The sequence below is a fragment of the Echiichthys vipera genome (genome assembly GCF_963691815.1).
Source record: "Echiichthys vipera genome assembly, chromosome: 13".
NCBI classification, from domain to species: Eukaryota; Metazoa; Chordata; class Actinopteri; order Perciformes; family Trachinidae; genus Echiichthys; species Echiichthys vipera.
This window is the reverse complement of record NC_139838.1, coordinates 28,623,806-28,646,305: the sequence shown is the minus strand read 5'-3', so window position 1 is coordinate 28,646,305 and position 22,500 is coordinate 28,623,806. Positions and strand designations below refer to the sequence as shown.

The window sequence follows — 22,500 nt, the reverse complement described above, 5'->3', positions numbered from 1 at the left end:
GGTAAAAGTGACAACACTAGATAATGATAAACCGTATTTTCCGCACTGTAAGGCGCATAGAACAGACGCCACAGTCGAGGCTGGGGTCACGTTAAGGACCGCCTCTAAATTCATTGCTGTTAAGTTGGCGTGCAAGTGCGAGTAGCATCCAGCTGCAGACCCGGAGCACGGGTCCCTCACTTGACAAAAAAAACCTTTTGCGTCACTTCCGTCAACCAAGGGGCTTGTGTCAAGCAAGGGGCTCGTGCTCCGGGTCTGCAGCTGGACGGTATCGTGCTAGCGCTGTTGCCTTCAGTGGAACAGTGATTGTACGGACTCTTCTACTTGCTGCTCTCACTGTTGGAGTTTGTCCTCCAGCTGCAGCCGTCTCGCTCTGTTCCCTCTAAACTCTATTTAGTCTTCTTTACTTGGCGCAGGTCGTCTTGTTGCTTCCTCCACTTCGGCACCATTGATTGGTTCATGTTAAACTCTCTGGCTGCTGCTCTATTCCCGTGTTCTCCTGCGTGACTAATGGCCTTGAGTGTAAACTCTGCGTCGTAAGCGTGTCTCTTAACAGGAGCCATTTTGGGCTCTTTACACAAACACACACATGGAAATGAAACGGCACGCTTCACGCAGTCGTATATCTCAACATGCACCGCGCGTTACTTCTTCTACGGGGGAAAATAGAGTCGGCGGCTGCTCACCGTAGTTGGAGACCTGTTGTGGCTCAATATTGGTCCATATATAAGGAGCACCGGGTTATAAGGAGCACTGTCGGCTTTTGAGACATTTTAAGCAGGTAGAGTGAGTACAAACGGGCCTGGAGGGGGGGACAAGGACCCTAAAGCACGGGGCACGGGGCGGAGGCACAGTGGGAGGGCGCCCTTAATGTGGAACTACTTTCTCTCTTGCCAAATCTCTTTGGTAATGTATATCTGTGAGCTTTGTACGTTGTTTTGAGAAGGCTAAATTTAATGAAAGCACGTGTGTTCGAGGCTTCACTCTGGTTAGAAAACGGTGCTTTCACCACATATTTAAATGAGAGAGAGCTGGAGGGAGACGACTGAAAACTGGAGCTGTGCTTCCATCGACTGCGTTCGGTGGATTCCAGCATGCACCTGCCACCGCCGGTGCTCCGAGCGCCAAACTGACGGGGAGAGCAGGACTCGGCCCGGCGAGGAGAGCTGGCACCCGGAGCGAGCGTCTGGCAGAGCCGAGGAGGAGTGTGTGGCCAGAGTTTAGCGTTGGTTTATCCTGCATCACATCGGCCGCCGGCTTCATCCACCGCAGCACAGAGTTTGGGTTTTCCACCTTTTCTGCTGCTGAAGTCGTTTGATTCACGCTTCAACACGTTTGACACAAAAAAAATCTCTCATTTGTGTAAATATGCAAATGTGACGGCGCTGGCGTTGTGTTGCTCAGTGTGATGAGTGTGTGTGAGTGTGTGTGTGTGTGTGTGTGTGAGTGGAGGGTTGTATGAGAGCAGCTGCAGGAAACAAACCTGCAGCGTAAAGAAGAATATTTACACACACACACACACACACACACACACACACACACACACACACACACACACACACACACACACACACACACACACACACACACACACAGGACCTAAATACATGCAATTAATGGAGGGATGTCAGAGCGAAGGGGCTGCCAGTGGCTCAGCGCTCGAGCAGTTGGGGGTTCGGTGCCTTGCTCAACAGCATCTCCATTCATGGTCCACACAGGGACTCGAACCGGCGACCCTCCGGTTCCCAGCCAAGTCACCTATGAACTGATTTCAACATCTTTTCTGCTTCTGTGTGAGTGATTTTACAAACACCGGACGTTTTAAACTGAACTCAAAGCGTCTCTGACTCTTCACTGTCGCAGATTCAGAAAGCAGCGTATTGATTATTGATTCCTGCTGTCAGCTGTTGATTTTGAAGACGTCCCGAAAGCGCTGACAGTCCCTTCAACAGCGCCGGTGTCAGAAGCTGCGTCTTGTTTACGGCTGTTTGTCTGGAGCAAAATCATCTGAACGGAGCCGGTTTCAAACTTCCCGTCGTCTGTCAGAAGAGACAGGAGCCTCTGTCGTCACACCGTGCCCCAGGCGGAGCCTTTCATCCACCGACTCTACCTCAGCGGGGGGTCTGCTGCTATTTTAGGCCTCCAATCAGCTCTTTTGTCTCCGCTTCCTAAATTTTCGCTGAAGTTGGTTGTTTGTTGCGGAGCGGCTGAAGCCAAAACTCACACAGCTACACACACAGACGGGGACTGGCGGCAGTGAGTTTGTTTGTTGCCTGGGATCGAGGTGCTGGCTCCGACACTGACAGACGGGGGGAGACGAGGGGGGGGGGGGGCACTGGGGACCGTCAGGGCCTCGCTCCCTTAAATCCCTTCCCTCGCTCTTCATGTGAAAAGCTGCAGCCGCACGTTTCAGACGCTTCACGGTGAACGAAGAGAAGTGAAAGACAGAATCTAGAGACGGTTTTACAGCGATAAAGCTTTTAGATCCGGTTACTTTTTGATTTATGATGATTTCTTTATTCAGGGACAACGCCCTTTAATTAACGAGAGGTCACGCTTGACATTTTAGGGCGCCCTCCCACTGTGCCTCCGTCCCGTGCCCCGTGCTTTAGGGTCCTTGTCCCCCCCTCCAGGCCCGTTTGTACTCACACTACCTGGGCCTCGGAGAATGCTTCTTGCTGCCTATACGTCATCACGCCGTAACACGTCACACGCATTGATGACGTCATGGCGATGCGTGGCTTTGTTTCCAGATCTTTCCGTAGACCTCGGAGTTTTTGTGCGTCTTGTCGACTGTTTTTGAATCTTTTCATCGACCAAATCTGCAGTAAACACTCCACCTCCGCATCACACCAACGTGAACCTTTCACCGCCATTGTTTGAAATGTCCGCGCATGGTCCCTCCTTCTTTTTTCTACGTCCCAACAGGCGCACAGGAAATGACCTCAGAGCCACCGTAGGCCTCGTGCTCGTACACGTGCGCACGCTCGTGCTCGTACACGTGCGCACGCTCGTGCTCGTACACGTGCAAACGTGCTTTACTAAAGCCCACCTCTCCCAAACGGGCCGTGGACGGCAAGCGTGCCGCTCCTAGACGCGGTACGGTTGCACTCACACTGGTCAAAGGAACCAGACTTTAGCTGTGAAACGTGCTGGGGCGCGGTACAGAGGCACAGTGTGAGTGCGCCCTGAGACGACATAAACAGGAAAATGCAGCACAAACACACATAAGCATAACAAATAAAACAACACAAGTGTTAAAACACACACACACACACACACACACACACACACACACACACACACACACACACACACACACACACACACATTCGTATCCCACTCCGCTCCTGCTAACAGTGATTAGCTCGGGGCAGCACAATGAAGGCATTCAAAGGTCTTTTTTAACCACTAATGCTGCTGAAAATAACAGCAACCCTCTGCAGCAGCATGAGAAGAGTCCCTACACACAAAACTTTTCACTTTTCAAACATTTCCAGTAAAAACTGTTTGTTGGAGCTCAAGGACGAACACGCGGTGAGTAAATAAAGAGCCCCTCTGACCCTCCGCAGGGTCACCGCGCTTCTCTCTCTGCAGGAACGCCACTCTGAGAAAACAAACTCACGCTTCTCTCAATTAGCTAAAAAGAGGTCACCTGTCATTTCTGACTCTTTATAGAACAAGATGAATCATTTAATTAAGGAGTAATCAGCGCTGGTGCGGGCGGTGAGGTCTGATTGAGAGATACGGGCCTTTAAACGCAGTCAGAGGCGTTCTGTTTGTGACGTGACGGCACCTTTTCAGCGCTCGGGGTCTCGCTCGCATGTTTGTGGTGATGAAAGGACGCAAGGAAGCATGGACGGCTCTCAGAACGACCCCCTCTCTCTCCCTCTCTCTCACCGTTTATCCAGTCAGCCTCCCGGACGCGTCCTCCGTCATCTTCCTCTCTCTGTCCAGCAGCAGCAGCTCCCGTCCTCTCCTGGCGCGTCCGTCCTCCAGCCAGCTGCCGAACACCTCCCGCGCTCCTCCCACGATCCCGCCGTTCTGTGCCCCGTTCTTCAGCTCCGCCGCGCTCTGCTGCCTCAGTCTGTCGGGAGGCGGTCGCAGGTTAACGGACGGACAAAGACGAAGAAGGAAAGAAAGAAGGGAACACAAACGTCAAAGCAGAGAATCTGTTTGGACGTAAATATTAAAGCGTTCTCTGTCACATTGAGTTAATGGTTTGATTGATTTGATGTTTTCTGCTTTATTTTGATTTATTTTGATGTTTTTATGCTCATTGTCGCTCTGACCCTTCCCCATCTTTGTGTTGAAACTGTTTTTTTCACCATAAAAACAACAGAAAATGCTGTTTTCAGCTTCTTAAACACGCAGATCTTCATTTCTCTTGTTTACATCACATACGTTTTTCTGTATCACGAACATTTCAAGCACTTTACACAACATCAGAGCACTTTCCAAACCTTGAAAACGCCACAGGTCGTTGGAAACATTCAGAAACGGTTTGGATTCAAAATGGTGCAGAGACACAAATATCGTTTATTTACCGTATTTTTGTCATCGCCTTAATAAATAACACGCAAACGACGTCATGGTTGAATCCATCCTGCCGCAAAAAGTCCCAGGATTCTGTCCAGAATGGTTTCAGTGTGCCATAAAGACCATTTTCATGTTTATTTATTACCATGTAACGTATTCTCCCCCCCTCCAGGCCCGTTTGTAATCACACTACCTGGGCCTCGGAGAATGCTTCTTGCTGCCTATACGTCATCACGCCGTAACACGTCACACGCATTGATGACGTCATGGCGATGCGTGGCTTTGTTTCCAGATCTTTCCGTAGACCTCGGAGTTTTTGTGCGTCTTGTCGACTGTTTTTGAATCTTTTCATCGACCAAATCTGCAGTAAACACTCCACCTCCGCATCACACCAACGTGAACCTTTCACCGCCATTGTTTGAAATGTCCGCGCATGGTCCCTCCTTCTTTTTTCTACGTCCCAACAGGCGCACAGGAAATGACCTCAGAACCGCCGTAGGCCTCGTGCTCGTACACGTGCGCACGCTCGTGCTCGTACACGTGCAAACATGCTTTACTAAAGCCCACCTCTCTCATGTGCGCGCATGGCCGCACTTATGCGCGGAGCGGTGGCACTCACACTGGTCAAACGAACTCGGCTTTAGCTGAAAAAACGGTTTTGGCACGGTGAGGAGGGACAGGTGTGAGTGACCACATGTTCTGTTTTACACGTTTTATCACCCGACACTTTGAGTTCACCGCCCGTTATGAATCCTCTCTGATCGTCTCTGAGACGCTGACGTTAAGACGCATCGATTTAATTCACGGCCCAAAAAACAAATCTGCCAAGTTCTTATTTTAAACGTTGGCTGTTTCTCAGAATCAAAGGGAGCCGCCATCATTTGTTCCTCCAGTATTTAAAACTCACAGTGGGTTTGAACACGAGTGGGTCACGAGTGGGACGTTTTGTGTTAAATCACCAGGAGAGAATCAAACACCTTCGCTCTGAAGGACGCGCTCTTTGTGCTCCGTCAGCGATGTGACGGAAACGGGGACAAAACTCCGCGTCAGGGTTTCAGATTTCTGCAAAAATTAATCAAGTTTTACTCAATAAAAGATCACTTTGAACTGTTACAGGAGGCGAACTCTCCCTCTTTCTGTGGCGCCGCCTTCACTGTGAATAAGCCGTGAGAGCGACTCTCGTGTTCAGAGTTTATAAAACCAAGGAGAAGCAATGTGCCGCGAGTGCAGGTTCACACCGCGGTGCTTTCCAAACCCAGAGCCGACTCACGGGAAGAATAAAACCCTCGCCCAAATTATTCTGGCGATATTGGCTTCCCACCTAATGGGTCTCTCATTCAGCCAGAGATCTCCCAAGCTCCTGGAAGAGAAGGGCCGACTCAACACAGTCCCGTAGATTTGTGGGTTAATGTCCTGAAAACAATGCTAATGTGGCCACGACTGGTGAACAGCACAACGCCGACCCGCTGAGAGGAAGCAGGGAGTGGATTCGGTTCACACGGGTCAGCGCAGCAGGTGTCAAACCAAACCTGGAGCTTGTTTTGGGCAAAGATGGAGGCGATTTCTGTGATTTGTGGCTGAATAAATGAAACTGACAGGACTCTCAATCGTCAGACGGGACTGAATCTGAGCCCACCGACGTGGCCAGCTTCGCGGAGAGGCTTCTGGGCGCTCGTGCGAGGCGGATTTCCATCATTGTCTGCATTCACTGTCGCATCGTGCATCATGTATGTATGATGTGTCTCTCTCGTTCCTGGTTTGCATGAGACGAGACAAGAAACCAGCTGTCAGTGGAGTCTGCGGCTTCACGTGTCCCATTAAAATGCAACCTTCCTTGTCCTTGTACCCGTTGTTTTTACCTTGGGAGTCTGCGTGTGTGTGTGTGTGTGTGTGTGTGTGTGTGTGTGTGTGTGTGTGTGTCTTCATGGCTAAATGTGGTCCTGGAGACTAAACTAACCCAGAGACAGTTTTGACAGGTGTTTATACGTCAGTCCGCGGCCAGATTGCATCATGGCAAACGTGCGAAATACAAAAAACTTTAGAGGTTTGTAGCGTCGATGGAAATGAAGGTTGAGTTCAAAGATGGTGTGGTCCGAACAAAAGCGCTGGACGTAAGGGGATAGGAAGAAGGGAAGGGGTCATTGCCTCACCACTTTACAACCACGGCCCCATTAGGAAGAAGAGAATTTACATTTAAAGTTTATTTAATTGTATTTGTTGTTTATGTGTAAATCTGCAGCGAACAGAGACGATGTTATCCAACTTCTTATCTCATGAAATTAAAAAATATTCAAACAGATCTGTGTACATATATGAATGGTCTAAATCAGGGGTGTCAAACTCAGGCCCGTGGGCCAAATCTGGCCCGCGGTGTAATTATATTTGGCCCCAAAGATCATATCATGGTTCTGTGAGAGCTGCTCGTGAGTATAAAGCTCATCCACGTCTACTTTTCTGTTCACACACATGAGCATCCATGCTACCAGTCTCTGCAGACACACTGAATCCACCCCTCCCCAAAAACGACCCAAAGAAAGATGGAGGACAGGATCTTTCAGCGGTGGGAGGCAGATGATCTGTGTCTGAAGGTAAAGATGACAAAACGACCAAAAACAGATGGAAACACCACAAAAACGTGAAAAATTACTAAAAACAGATGGAAACACCACAGAAATGTGACAAAACGACCAAAAACAGATGAAAACACCACAAAAACATGACAAAACGACCAAAAACGGACACAAAACACCACAAAAAGGAGAGAAAACGACCAAAAACAGACACAAAACACCACAAAAAGATGACAAAACAACTAATAACAGGTGAAAACACCACAAAAATGTGACAAAACGACTAAAAACAGATGAAAACACCACAAAAATATGACAAAACAACTAAAAATAGACACAAAACACCACAAAAATATGACAAAACGACTAAAAATAGACGCAAACTCAACAACAACGACCCAAAGAAAGATGGAGGACAGGAGCTTTCAGCAGATGATCTGTGTGTGAAGGTAAAGAGCTGTTTGTCTCCGTGGCTGTGACCAAAGAATCAAACAGAAGAAACACCACGACAAGAACAAGGAGCTGCACTGGAAAGGGTCAACGTTACACATCTGGAGAGAAGGAACACATGCAACTTTGTCCCACTGTGAACTTGAGTTTGACACCTCTGGTCTAAATGGTCTAAAATGAGTGTTCAAGAATCTCCAACTTGCACTGAAGTCTCAATTAAAGATGAACACCTTCACTAATGCGACTGAAAGTCTTTGAACAGACTAAATGTATTTAGAAACTTTAAATATTCTGTATTACCTGCCAGCAAACCGCTCTTGAAGCTCATCGTGCTGTTGACTGCTGAGGCTGTTAGCACGCTGCTCCATGAACCAGCCCAGCTCCACCTCCAACACCTTGCTGCTGCTGCTGTTGTTGTTGTTGTTGTTGTTTGTTAGGGCTCCTTCCTGATAGCGCTGGAGGATGTTGGGGGGAGCCTTTTTGGGAGAGCACACCGGCGGCCCCTGCCCTCCGTTCACTCCATTGTTGTGAAAAAGTTCTGTTAGGTCCATGCCGCCGCTCTGCAGCCGGCTGTCGTTGAACCAGCGGGCGAGTTCGGCGCGTCCTGTCCGACCCTCCAGTTGGCTGTACTCCTCAGGGGAAGGCCACCGCGTTTGAGCAAAATCGTCCTTGAGGAGCACCAGGGATCGGCTGTCTGGAGGCACTGAGCAGGAATTGGGGTTGGGCAGGGAGGGGGCAATGATGGGCAGGGTGTGCGAGGGTGGGAGCGGGCTTTTAAGGTGGCCCACACCGGTGCTTGCTTTGTGAATCCCGTTCAGCTGTAGAGCCGGGTACTGATGTAGTCGTTTCTTGGCGATAGCAGCGATGCCGCCGGCGTCCATCCTCTTAGTGCCCATGGAGTTGAGAAGCGCTTGCTCCAGGTTGTCCCGTAGCGCGCGGCGCTCCACAAACCAGCTGTCGATCTCCTGGTGAGACAGGCGGGTGGTGCCGGCCAGACTGTCCACATCGGTGAGTGTGGGAAAGCTGTTCCTCAAGAAGTTCTCCTCCAAGACCTTTAGCTGGTCCGCCGTCTTTCCTTTCATCCTCTCCAGCAACGGGAACTGGGTCAACACCGAGGCCTTCTGCTGAAAGTCCTGTTTCAGAGCTGCTGGCAGCTCAGCACCATCCAAATGGATGACCCCGTTGTTGTGAGCAAGGGAGTTTTGATTGTGGGACCATTTGCCGTCTGTGCGAGATGTACCGTTGGCCTCTGCCAGAGGAGTGAGTACCTTATCTCCTCTGGGATAGCTGGGTTTCACCTCCACTCCTTGCTGCTCTTTCAGGTTCTTGCTATCCAAGGGGAACCCTGGAATCTGGGACGGGACTTTAGTCGGAGTGCGAATGGACTGGATGATGGGTGGCCTCCTTATTTGTGGGCTAATAAGCGGTGGTGAGTTTTGCAGCTGCAGATCAGCAGCTGGCAACGCTTGGGTGTTCAGGTGCTTTTCTTTGGAAGTGATGGGTGAATTAAGAGGATAAAGTAATGTGTTTTTAAATGGAGGGGCAAAGATGGGCGGGGGAACTATCAGTGGCCTTGTTAAAGACTCGGGAAAGAGTATGGAGGCTAGCGACACCACCGGCTTTGTTTTGGGGCTTCCTAACGTCGAGAGAACCTTCCCTTTGGACAAAGAAGATGGTGATGAAGAAGATGATGGCAGTAAAGGCACAGTAGCGGATGGCCTCTTCATCTCCGTGGTGAGCAGAGGAACTGCTACAGGTCTCTTCATCTCCATGGGAACTGGAGGTGGAGCCATTGGGAGGCGCTCTTTCGGGGGAGGAGGGGGTGGAGGAGCCATGAGGCCCCTGTCTTTAGCGTCACCAGAATGAGGGGCGACTGCCATGATGGGCCGCTTTGACTCCGGGCCGAACACTGTCGTCAGGTACGTCGGCAGGGATCGTTTAAGGGCAGGGCTGGAGCCAATGGCAACTCCAGCGGTACAGTTTGTGGTGCCAACTACACTCAAACCATTGGACGCAGTTGTCCGGACATGACTTGCATGTCCGACTGTAGTGTAGACAAAGGTCTGCTGGGAGGATTTGGTAAACGGTTGAGAGATGGAGTTTGTAGGCAGGACGGTGAACGTGGGATGTGCAGGAGGGATGGAGCCATTGAACATCTTCTTCCTGGCTTCTTCCACCTCCTCTGGGGACCAGGTGATGCCTTGCTTAAGCCGCTGGGTGGTGAACCAGACTTTGATCTGGTCCTCCGGGTGCTTGGAGGCAGCTGTCAGCCACGACAGCTCTGCATGCGTCGGGTAAGGAAACTTGTTAAAGGAGGTGATCAACGTCAAGTTGTCATCTAGGGAAGGGTTATATTTGGTGGTGTTCAAGGGAACAGCTATTTTTGGTACAGAGTTAAAGTTGGGCGGGCGCTGGAGCATCGGGGTGACATGGGAGAGCCCTTGGAGGATGGTGGGTTCAGGGATGATGACTGTTCCGTTGATGTTCACCGCCGTGATTTGATTCTTCTGGATCAGGCCGTCCCACTGGCTCTTCAGTTCGCTCCCTTGATAGAGCGACTGGACGTTGTCCGGGGCTTTCACTGTGGTTGATATGCAAGGTGGGCCCATAGAGCTGCCGTTGCTGTCACCCTGTTCCTTTGCCACATCGCTTTCAGCTGAATTGTCTTTGCCTTCGATTGTCTGCTCTAAGATGGTCTGATTGTTCGCTTTTATCCTCTTGAACTTGAAGTTCGTCTCGCCCGGGTGCTGGCTCTCGTTGTGCTCTGTGAGCAAGTCAAACTTCTTGGTGTTGAAGTTGCAGACAGCACAGAGGTACAGCGGATTCAGAATGACGTTGGGGTGGCTGGAGTCCACGTGGTCTTTAAAGTCATTCAGGCTCTGTGTTGAGAACGGGCAGTATTTGCACTCATAGCCTCTGGGCTGCCTTTTCTTGGAGGCCGAGTCAGAGTCCAACACTTCCCTGTCCTTCTCCTCTGTGGCTTCTACATCTTCAATAACGGGGGGTTGGTCTTTGTCACCTGACCGCTCCCCTTGTTCTAATGGCTCAGGATTCTGGTTTTCCACTGGTTTTGGAAACGCCTGCTGGTCTGAGTTCTCTGAATTCTCCTGCTGGGGGTCTGGACTCTGTTCTGCAGATTCAGATGATTCTGATTGTTCTTTTTCTGTCACATTGTTGTCCGACGAAACTTCCATGTCCATCACCTCTTCTGGGTCATCTTGCCCTTCAGGCAGGTTGCTGATGACCCGCACCATGCAGGGGGTGGAGGTCTTTCTACGACTGGACATGATGGTTGCTGCTGGTGGTGGTGATAGTGGTGGTGCTGGTGTTGCTGATTGCGTTGAAGATACTGTGGTTTTTGGCTGCTGCTGCTGCTGCTGGTGCTGGTGGTGGTGCTGGCTGAGGACTTCAGCGTGTCGGTCCTTGAAAGCGCTTCACTCGGGTGGATCGGAGCTGAGGGTTGTGGATACTGGTAGGTGGGTGGAGTTGGAGTCTCCAGCGTGTGAGAGGGAGGGCGAGAACCGGCCGACGGTGCCGGCCCAGGACCGGTTGTGCAGTGGCGTCTCCCGCTCACTGGCAGTGTCAGCTACCAACCTGGGCGTCATGGGAGGGCATCACAGACAGCAGCGGCTCTCAAGCTGCGCGGAGACAAACAGAGAGAGGAAAATTACACGTTAATATTGTTTGTGTTCTGTGAGCCACTTGGGGAACAAGTGAAAGCAGAGAAAAACACATGTTAGACAAACACAGAGAGAAGTCATGTTGATACTGTTTGTGTGTGAAGTGATGCGCTGTATGCACTCAGAATAAGACAAAGAATGAGAGAAATGCATGATGGGCAATGACAGCAGGGTAAAAAATAGATAATTTGCACTTTTGTAAACAAACTACTCCTTTTGGTTCAATTTATTTGAGAGATGTGTGATCAACGCAGCAGCGAGGATAAAACGCAGCAACATCAACAGGGATTTTTATTCTTTCTGGGGTCACTGGTACTGGAAACATACGCAGTGTTGTACTATTATGCTTTTCCGATCAAATGGTCCTTCAAAAGACAGTTAGTGTGGAACGAAGCACTAAACTTAAACCCTTTAAACTTTGAAGTATTTGTCTACAACATGAAATACTGAAGTGTTTATACTCAGTTTACCTTCTTCATTCAAACTGAATTAATCACTCGATTGGCAGAAAATCGAGTTTTACAGATGACCTCGTAAAACTGCAGAAGTCAATTATCAAGCAAACATCCAATATGCTGACGACGATCCGCTGAAGAGTGAAGGCCTCTGACTCATGTCGACTGATCGTAAACTGTAAATCTTTGGGTTTTTGGACTTCTGACCAGACAAAAGCACAAATACAACAAAGGTATTAAAGTTAAAATTACATCGGAGGTTAAAGTTTATGAATAATTAGGGGCGTGGCCTCTCGAGTGACAGCTAGCCTCTGGCCCTCACTTCTCCTCGGAGGCAAACGTCAGCCAGATGGACGTACGCCCCTCCCCCCAACGTCACATACATGCCCTTTTTTGGTCAGAGGAAATGAGGCGGAGTCAAAGTCTGACAAGATGGAGACTCCCGTAGGCGAGGACAATTCGATCAAGATGAGAGAACGGAGCTGACGGAGAGGCTACGTCCTTTGTGGTACAGTCTATCCTCGGACTAAAAACCGAAACCAGAACGCTCGACTGCCGAAATCTCGTCCCGTTGCTTCAGATTCTGTTCATGGAGATAAATATATCGCGTGTTTGTGAGAGAAACTCAGAGAGCACTAGATTGTTGTCTAGAATAAAACAGATAAAACCAAACGTGACATTCTGCTCGTCCACCCTTTTTTTCCACGCCGCGTTTCAGCGCAGACGCTCGTCCCAGACGCACGTCCCAGACGCTCGTCCCAGACGCTCGGCCCAGACGCTCGTCACAGACGCTCGTCCCAGACAGACGTCACAGACGCTCGTCACAGACGCTCGTCACAGACGCTCGTCACAGACGCTCGTCCCAGACAGACGTCACAGACGCACGTCACAGACGCTCGTCACAGACGCTCGTCACAGACGCTCGTCACAGACGCTCGTCCCAGACAGACGTCACAGACGCTCGTCACAGACGCTCGTCACAGACGCTCGTCACAGACGCTCGTCACAGACGCTCGTCCCAGACAGACGTCACAGACGCTCGTCACAGACGCTCGTCCCAGACGCTCGTCCCAGACGCTTGTCACAGACACTCGTCACAGACGCCACAGGAGCTCCGCCGGCTTCATCAGACGCCGGCAGATCGGCAGCCGACGAAGCCGAGGCCAGAAGTTAAAAATAAAGTCGTTTTTGAACTGACAACTCGGGTTCAATGTAATGTTGGGGCGTGATGTCTCCGAGCGCCACTTAATCAGGACGCTCTGTTCCAGGCCAATCACATGTAAATGCAATAAATTGAAGAGTCCACAGCAACTACAAAAGACAAAAAAAGAAGAGTCTCCAAAGCCCATTAAAAAGACATTAAGCATCTTTCATAGATTCGGGCAAAGACAACTTCACAGGATAATTACCCTGTAATCATGTAATAAGAGAGACTCAGTGATGAGATCTCCTGACAGCTATCATCCGCACAATGGAGGAGAGAGAGAGAGGGGGATAACACACGGAGGGAGAGAGAGAGAAGGGGGACAGGTATGAATAAATGTGGGGAGAGAGGGAGAAAAGGAGGACGAAAGAAAGCAGGTAAAAGCGAGACAGAGAGAGAGAAAGAGAGGGATGTAAAGAGAGGATGAGACAGCGCGGAGATGAAGAGAAAGAGTCTAAAAAAACTTCCGCGCTGATGAAAGAGGCGACGGCACAAAGCAGAAGACGCTTTAACTAGGCCACGGCCCGGCAGACGGAACGAGAGAGAGAGAAGACGGCGAGAAAGGGAAGAAGAAAGCAGGCGGACGTAAAGACGAAGGAGGAGAGAGAGGGGGACAACGGGAAGAAAGGAGGACGAGAGGCAGAACATGAAGAGCAGAGGAGGAAGAAAGCGTTTGACGTCAAATATACGATATGAAATCAAACAGCGACGCCAATGAGTTCCAGATCTGCGGAGCTGAAGCTTTTTGAAAAGGTGTCCAATGGTTGTTCTCCGCGGGAGGAGGGGAGGGAACGCGTTTGCCAGAGAAACTGAGAGTATTTCAACACTTAATTAGTATCGGCCGAGCTGTTATTGGTCCCCTGTGTCACTTAATGTTGGACATATTTCATGCTCCCGCAGCCTTGATCGGCTCCTCTCCGCCGGCACGGGAGGCGTATTTTACCCTCTCGGAGCGTCCAGAGTCCGATTTGAATGGTTGCGCTGTGCAATGAGACCGAACTAATCCTATGTTATTATAAATCTTATGCATTTACATCGCTGTTTACGGCCGACTCCCACTAATGAGGTTTCCCGAGAACGACAGCAGATAAATAAAACGATAAGACGAGAAGCTGAAGACGACGTGAGGGGAGATAAAACCATGGAGCCGTTATTGAATCTCAGAGACTTAGAAAGTGTGGTTTCCTCATCTCATCCTCTTTCCGGGGTCAGCTCCAGCAGGGGACCCCAAACTTCCCTTTCCCGGGCCACATTAACCAGCTCTAACTGGGGGATCCTGAGGCGTTCCCAGGCCAGTGTGGAGATCTAATCTCTCCACCTGGTCCTGGGTCTTCCCCGAGGCCTCCTCCCAGCTGGACGTGCCTGGAACACCTCCCTAGGGAGGCGCCCAGGGTTCATCCTTACCAGATGATCCTGAACCACCTCAACTGGCTCCTTTCAACACAAAGGAGCAGCGGCTCTACTCCGAGTTCCTCACGGATGCTGAACTTCTCGCCCTCTCGTAACACGTCACACGCATTGATGACGTCATGGCGATGCGTGGCTTTGTTTCCAGATCTTTCCGTAGACCTCAGAGTTTTTGTGCGTCTTGTCGACTGTTTTTGAATCTTTTCATCGACCAAATCTGCAGTAAACACTCCACCTCCGCATCACACCAACGTGAACCTTTCACCGCCATTGTTTGAAATGTCCGCGCATGGTCCCTCCTTCTTTTCTCTACGTCCCAACAGGCGCACAGGAAATGACCTCAGAACCGCCGTAGGCCTCGTGCTCGTGCACGTGCGCACACTCGTGCTCGTACACGTGCAAACGTGCTTTACTAAAGCCCACCTCTCCCAAACGGGCCGTGGACGGCAAGCGTGCCGCTCCTAGACGCGGTACGGTTGCACTCACACTGGTCAAACGCACTAGGCTTTAGCTGAAAACCCTGTTTTGGCGCGGTGCGGAAGGACAGTGTGAGTGCGCCCTGAGAAAACCAGACATTCACCCTTTTTTTTACTCAGATTTGTTCAAACAAAACAACTTTTCCTGGTTTTATAATTGTAAAATGAATCTTTGGGAGGTTAAAAGAGTAAATAAATCATCTGTTTAACTGTTTTTACGGGAACAGTTGCTTCAGCTGTTTTAATCTCAGTAGTTTTAATATTCTTATATTTTATAATCTTTCTTTCTTTAATATCTTTTATTTATTATTATTTTCTGTCTGTTTAAGGTTCGTGCACAAATGCTGATATTGCCCATTCATCCCTGAACCATTCATCGTTGTTGTGTTGATGTTATTTTACTGCATTTTTACACACTTTGGTCAAAGTTAGCTGTTTCTACACGGGCCCCATTAACACACTGGATCTGATTCTTTATCCAGACGCACACAGAAGAATCTGTGCCGTTGCTTTGTGCAGCATCATAAACTGTGGTTTTCACTTCCTTCTTCTGCAGATGGTGGAAATCTGGCAGCGACACGCGCCCGTCTCCGGTGCTCACACTGCCGCGCACGGAACCGGGGTTACGCGTGTTAAAGAGTCGTTAAAGAGACGGAGAGGATGCAATCAAGTGCCGATTTTCAGAGTCAAGAGGGCGTATTCAGCGTGGAAATGGGTGTTAAGTTGCTCTTTAAAGACGTCACTTTGACTCATTTACACTTAATAAAATAACCTGATTTCCATTCATGTGTTCCACGTTTGTCGTACACGTTGGGTTTGCTGTAAAAATACTTTTGCCGGAGCTCCAGCTGCTGCCAGAGGTGAAGTGGGAGAAGAAGAAGAGATCCAACAGGAGGAGAAGAGGAACGAGTGTGGGAGGGAGGTGAAGAGGAGAGGGCTGCGGGTGCAGGTATAGGAAGAGGTGGAGGGAGTCGAGTGTGTAGGAGCCAAAGAAAAGGAAAAGGAGAAGGACGGGAGAGTGTGGGAGGAGAGACGGAGAGAAAGCAGAGACGGAGCTGCGGGCCGGAGCTTCTTCACTCCGGCTCCAGAGAGAGAGAGAGAGAGAGAGAGAGGAAGGAGGGGATTCAGAGCAGTGTCGAGCTTTGCTGCATCACTGATCGGCCTCCAGGACCCCGGGCCGCCTCCCGACGAGGGGAGTCGCACGCTGCTTGGCTGCGTCCCAGTTGGACGGGTCTGCGCTCGCCTCCACGCACCCTTGTAATTGCTTGTACGGTGTTTGTGTAAATGGGATTGTTTCGCGCACGGTGGCAACGCCGTAATTATGCAGAAATAATAAAACCGCAGCCGTGACAAGAGCGATTTGAAAAAAACTGCAAGAAGCGGCAAATTTTGAGACGCAGGTGACCAGTTTTTACCCCCCCCCCCTGTCTTCATTTTAGAAAGACGTGGCGTTCAGGAGCTTCCTCTAAATCTTTGGTGTCAGGAAAAGGGCCGATGTGGCTGCAACGAGGCGAGAACACACCTGACTGACTTACTCAACCACCTGAATCGTCTTCACACAGTTGATGTGTTGGATCAGGTGTGTTCTCGCTTGGACGGGATCAGTTTGACCCCCCTGCTCTAAATCCTCCCAGGACCAAAGTGAGACCGGGACGGGACCGTAACCTCCCTCTGAAAGCGACCCCAGAGTAAGTGGAGTGGATCGGCCCCGCGTGAGGCCGGGTTCACTGCGACGGATCCGACCCTCTCCTCCATCAAGGGCAAAGCGAACCATCAGTCTACGCACAAACCGTAACCATCCATCTACGCGACGGCGCTGTGGGCAATCAGCGCCAGGCGAACGAGGGCGAGACGAGGAGGAAGCCGTGAAGCAACTCCGAAAAAAGGAGGTAATGAGGAGATATCTTGGGAAATGAAATGATAAATTAGGAGGGACGGGAAAGGAAGATGGGAGGGCGCCAAGTGTGCTAACAGGACGGGTTAAAGACGTTTTAGTGGAACAAGGGCGAAGTGGAGGGGGACGGGGGCTCACGGCGAGGATGAAGAGAAAAACAAATCCCAGCGACGCCGCTCTCGTGGTCGCCCGGGGGATCTGGATTTGAGCGGCTCATAAATCCTCCCGCAACTGAGAAGTGACAGATTTTTAAAGGATGAATCCGCGGACGTACCAAAGCAAACACAGGGAGGCCGAACAGCGCGCGGGGTCGTCCGTGCTCCTTACTTTAGCTCCACACGCTTTTAATCACAGCCTAATGTTTATGAAAGTGCACGTTACGATGCACGGGCCGCGTTCGGATATTGGTGTTCAGATACAGATCGGAGAGGAAGAAGGCCTCGCTGAACGTAATTACATGTTCTGAATCTCTCCAGCGAACCTCTGCAGCCGCGCGCGGACCCGTCACAAACCCACCTGATAACCATCTGCTCCCTCTCCTCCTGCTGCTGCGTCCATCTTGTTTTCATGTAATAAAACATATTCTGTCCGTGCACCGTCTGAAAACGACCTCCTGACAAAAAGAACCTGCAGGAAATGTTTTAATGTGTTTGTATTATTTCATCTGTCTGCAGTCGGAGTGTCCTTCCCTTCGGTGCAGACTTAACGTCAGACTGTATTTACCTCACGTCCTTTCATAGAAATCTTACCGAGTCATCTGCCTTTTGACGAGGTTCTGGACTAGAAACACACACTGGGATTAGTGCTGCAGGAGAAACCGATACCAGAGGTGATAGAAAGGACATTTCTTGACGTTTTGTTAGTATCGGGACTTTACGAACTTTGTGCGACAGTTGGACAGAGTTCAGAGAGCTGCAGGTTAGAGATAGACAACGTAAATATCCCGGATGTGACGTTAAGTCAAGCGAGTGTTTATTTTGTGGCAGTCGTGCCTGGAACACCGCCCTGGGCGCCTCCCTAGGGAGGTGTTCCAGGCACGTCCAGCTGGGAGGAGGCCTCGGGGAAGACCCAGGACCAGGTGGAGAGATTAGATCTCCACACTGGCCTGGGAACGCCTCAGGATCCCCCAGTTAGAGCTGGTTAATGTGGCCCGGGAAAGGGAAGTTTGGGGTCCCCTGCTGGAGCTGCTGCGCCCGAGACCCGACCCCGGATAAGAGGCTGAAGATGTGATGAGATGAGATGAGATGAGAGAATGCTGTATCTCATTTGTTGTTATTATTATTATTATTATTTTGGGATCACAGTTTATATGTTGGTCGACCACTGGTGTAAAACTTGGCGTATCGCAGGGAGCTCTTAACTGTTAACAGTATTTAACATGAGTATCGGCTTCGATGCAGCCCGCTTGGTTGAGCATTTCCCCCCTGAAACACCTGATGAACCTCCAAGAAGGGCCCCTCCCCGCCGCTCTAAGTGCACGGCCTCCTGGGAAAAGTGACAAGACGACGACATGGAAATGAATCAGCGACTGAAGGAAGGACCGACGCTCATGAGACGGCTTCGTTTGGAGGCTAAAAGCATCCTGGTGTCCCCGTGACGCCCCTCCTCGGGCCTGCAGGCCTCATGCAGCCCAGGCTGTCAGCTCCATGTCTGTGTGTCAGTGTAAGTGTTTGTGCGGGGACTAAATGATTGATCAAAGGACGGCTTTGTGTGGGCACCTCGTGGTGCTAATGCATCATTAACACAGCTGGTAGTATGACCCAGCTCTTCTGAGAGCGCCGGGCTATTTCCAGCAGCTTTCTCTAAAGCTTACAGATCCAAATCTCACCCGTGTTATATAAGGCTTCTGCGAAACCTACCGAAAGGACGTCATGACTCGCTTTACCTCAGGTTGTTTTACAGCCGGGGGAACAGGCCGGGGTTTTTTTCACGGGGACTGAAATTACAGACAGAAACAGTCTGGTAGAAAAATCATTTCCTGCTGAAAGATAATCCGTCCAAACCGCGCTCTGAGTCGGTCGGAGCGAGGCCGATGAGACCCAGCATGGTTTTACACCTTTATCAGAAACATCCCTCAAAGAGAAGAAACACAAACGACTCCGGTGAACTTCCCTCAAGGGCGAAATGTCAACTTTGAAAAAAGATTTCTGGGCTAAAAATACTGAGCGCGTCGTGCACCGAAGAGGATCAACGCTTCCTTTCTCTGACAAACATCTGCCCTGAGACGTCTGTCCATGTGCACTAATGGAGACTACACATGTAACCTTTAACTGAGGTGCACCTCAGACGCCACGTGGAGGCCAGGACCCGGCGACCTGGGCGCCTTATCACTTCTCATCCCTGATCCTGACGAAAATACATCAAAAAATAGACACAAATCCACTGCAAACAACCCTCAACTCGTCTTCGTCACTGTGCATGAAACATATTTTGTCTGTTGATCGTAAGATGATCTCGTTCTCAGGTCTGAGGCGAGGAACATCTTTCTGTTGTTGCTCTACAGTCACAGATCACACGAGGGGCGTCGTCATCAACGCAGGAAAAAAGGATTCTGGACACAACTGGAGAGAATTACAACCAATCAGAGTGAGGATACGTGACCTACGACCGATCACAGCAAGGAAACGTGACCTTCAACCAATCACAGCGACAAAACATGACCTTCAACCAATCAGAGCAAAGAAACGTGACCAACAACCAATCACAGCAACGCAACATGACCTACGACCAATCAGAGCAAGGAAACGTGACCTACGACCAATCAGAGCAAGGAAATGTGACCTAAACACAATCACAGCAAGGAAACGTGACCAACAACCAATCTTATTCCGCTGAGGTCCCTCTGGAAGTCCTCCAAGGACCCCGCGTGGGTCCGGGCGCCCCACGTTGGGAACCACAGCCCGAGGACAGACCTCTTGGAAGCGTTCGACAGCAGCGGCGGCGAGCGGCGGAGCTAAACGACTGATGTTGTGCTGAGAACGAGGCTGGATGTTCATTGGCACAGAACCTTGAGAGAGTCCCAGGTCTCGGGTGATCGGCTGGATAATTAGAGCGCCGCTCTCGGCCTTGCACGCACGCACGCACGCACGCACGCACGCACGCACGCACGCACGAGCCACGTGCAGCGAGTTTGCCAAAGTTGTTCCCCGGAGAATCTCAAGGTCGAGCGTGCGGAGCTGAATACGAATGACATCAATCAATGTACTCATCCCTCCGTCCGTCCGACGCTAATGTCTCATCATCCCCCCGTCAGCGAGAGCGCGTGGAAGTCTGCGCTCTCCTCCGCGCAGAACAAAAACTTTTCCAAACTGTGTACGTGCAACATTATAACTTCACTCTTACCTTACTTTCTTCTCTTTCCGTTGTCATTGTGGTGACATTTAATTAAAATAAAGTAGACAGTCACGAGGAGCAGAGGTGTGTGTGACGCTGCATCTTATGAGTCGATATTGGTAATAAAATAATAACACACTTCACACACACTCTCCACGGGGGGAGTCAGAAGTTAAGCAACGCCGGCAGAAAGTTACTTATGTATGAATATCTAATACACACACACACATGCACACACACACACACACACACACACACAGAATCCCCCTGACCGATCCACAGATGTGTAAAAGGACTGGGTAAAGCGTTCCCAGTGGAGCAGGAAGCCAAAAAAATTCAACTTCCGCGGATAAAAGTACCCGGATGATCGGCACTTCTTCCTTGTTACGGTGCGCGTAGTGCATAGAGCGTAGGGCGTAGAGCGTAGTGCATAGAGCATATTGCGTAGTGCGTAGAGCGAAGAGAGTAGTGTGTAGAGCGCAGAGCGTGGAGCATAAAGCGTGGAGCGTAGAGCGTGGAGCATAGAGAGTATAGAGAGTAGTGCATAGAGCATATTGCGTAGAGTGTAGAGCGTGATGCGTAGAGCGTAGAACATGGAGGGTGAAGCGGGGAGCGTAGAGCGTGGAGCGTTAGAGCGAAGAGAGTAGTGCGTAGAGCGTGGAGCGTAGAGCATGGAGCATAGTGTGTAGAGCGTGGGGCGTAAAGCGCAGTGCGTAGAGCGTGGGGCGTAGAGCATGAGCGTGGAGCGTGTTGCGTAGAGAGTAGAGAGTAGTGCATAGAGCGCGGAGCGCGGGGCGTAGAGCGTAGTGCGTAGAGCGTGGGGCGTAGAGCGTAGTGCGTAGAGCGTGGGGCGTAGAGCGTAGTGCGTAGAGCGTAGAAGGAAGATGCGTCCACTTCTAAAAACAGATTTGGAAAAGACGAATACTCGATCGGCCCTCGAAGAACTGATGCGGAGCCTCCATCTTGGATTGAACGACTCGTGCCGTCTCTATGGCAACGGCAACGGCTAAAACGCCCAAACTTAAAAAACGGCGGCCCACGAACCGGCGACGGCAGCTGCGTCCATCTCTATGAGACTGTCTATGATCAAGACGGACACATGCAACACACACACACACACACACAACCACACACACACACGCACACACAGACACACACACACACACGCACACACACAACCACACACACACACACACACACACACACCCACACACGACAGTCTGCCGCCCCACGACCATGAAATATGAATGAAATATAATTAGCAGCTTTAAAGAACTTCATCAAGGCCAAGGTCTCCGTCCCCCCGACAACCCCTGACACACACACACACTATACCACACACACACACACACACACACACGCAAGCACACACTACCACACACACACACACACACACAAACACACCAGGTAAATAACCCCAAATGAAATAAAATAAATGTGCATTTTTAAAAATATTGATTTCTTTTTTCCTCCAAACTTTTTCACGCCCCTTAAATTTTTGGGGTTGGTGTCGGAGCACGCCGCTGCGCCCTCGTGACTCCCCCGCCGTCCCTCCGCCCAACATTGAATGGATGCAGTGACTCATTAAAAAGTGAAAGGGGGGAGGGAGGGAGGGAGGGAGGGAGGGGCAAGAAATTAGGAAAAAGAGAGAGAGAGAGAGAGAGAGAGAGAGACAGTGCGGCGCTGCATTTCCATGGCGTTACCATGGCAACAGCAGCGCAGGAGAGACGGCGAGGTGCCCTTCTGCAGTCACAGCGCCTCGCCGCCGAATATTAACCAGCCCTGTACGCTCAGGTGCTAATTAGGAGAAGAGGAGGAGGAGGAGGAGGTGAAGAGATGGGGGAGGAGAGGGGAGGTCATGGGGGGAGGAGAGGGGAGGTCATGGGGGGGGGTGTTAGAGGAGGTGCAGGAGGAAGAGGAGGAGGAGGAGAACAGGTGGTGACAGGAGGAGGAGGAGAAAAGGGTGGAGAGGAGGAGGAGGAGAAAAGGGTGGAGAGGAGGAGGATGGAGCAATGAAAGAGGTACAGGTGGTGACGGGAGGAGGAGGAGGAGGAGGTGGGCGGGTGAGGAGAGGACAAAGAAGAGAGAGAGAGATCTGAGAGGAGGAGAGGTCAGGAGGGGGTAAAGAAAAAAGGGAGGAGGAAGAGGAGGAGTGGGGACGAGAGGAAGAAGAAGAGAAGGGAAGGTGTTCAGGAGGTAGATGAGGAGAGGAAGGAGACATAAGGAGGAGACATAAGGAGGAAAGAGAGGGAGGAGACATAAGGAGGAAGGAAGGAGACATAAGGAGGAAGGAGACATAAGGAGGAAGGAGACATAAGGAGGAAGGAGACATAAGGAGGAAGGAAGGAGACATAAGGAGGAAGGAGACATAAGGAGGAAGGAAGGAGACATAAGGAGGAGGGAGGCGACATAAAAAGGAAGGAGGAGACATAAGGAGGAAGGAGGAGACATAAGGAGGAAGGAGAGGAAGGAGAGGAAGGAGACATAAGGAG

General features: G+C 50.6%; 1 protein-coding gene across 1 annotated transcript in view; it reads right to left on the bottom strand.

The window, feature by feature from the left end:
- The window catches only part of LOC310955676 (zinc fingers and homeoboxes protein 2-like), an 82,134-nt gene that overhangs the window by 7,016 nt on the left and 52,618 nt on the right, over positions 1–22,500 (bottom strand). The window contains exons 3-4 of the mRNA XM_083925644.1: positions 7,860–11,197; positions 3,901–4,087 (exon numbers count right to left, since the gene is read on the bottom strand). Coding sequence (XP_083781770.1) covers positions 3,904–4,087; positions 7,860–10,846 — 3,171 coding nt within the window. The 5' untranslated portion in view covers positions 10,847–11,197 and the 3' untranslated portion in view covers positions 3,901–3,903. The remainder of the gene's footprint in view (positions 1–3,900; positions 4,088–7,859; positions 11,198–22,500) is intronic.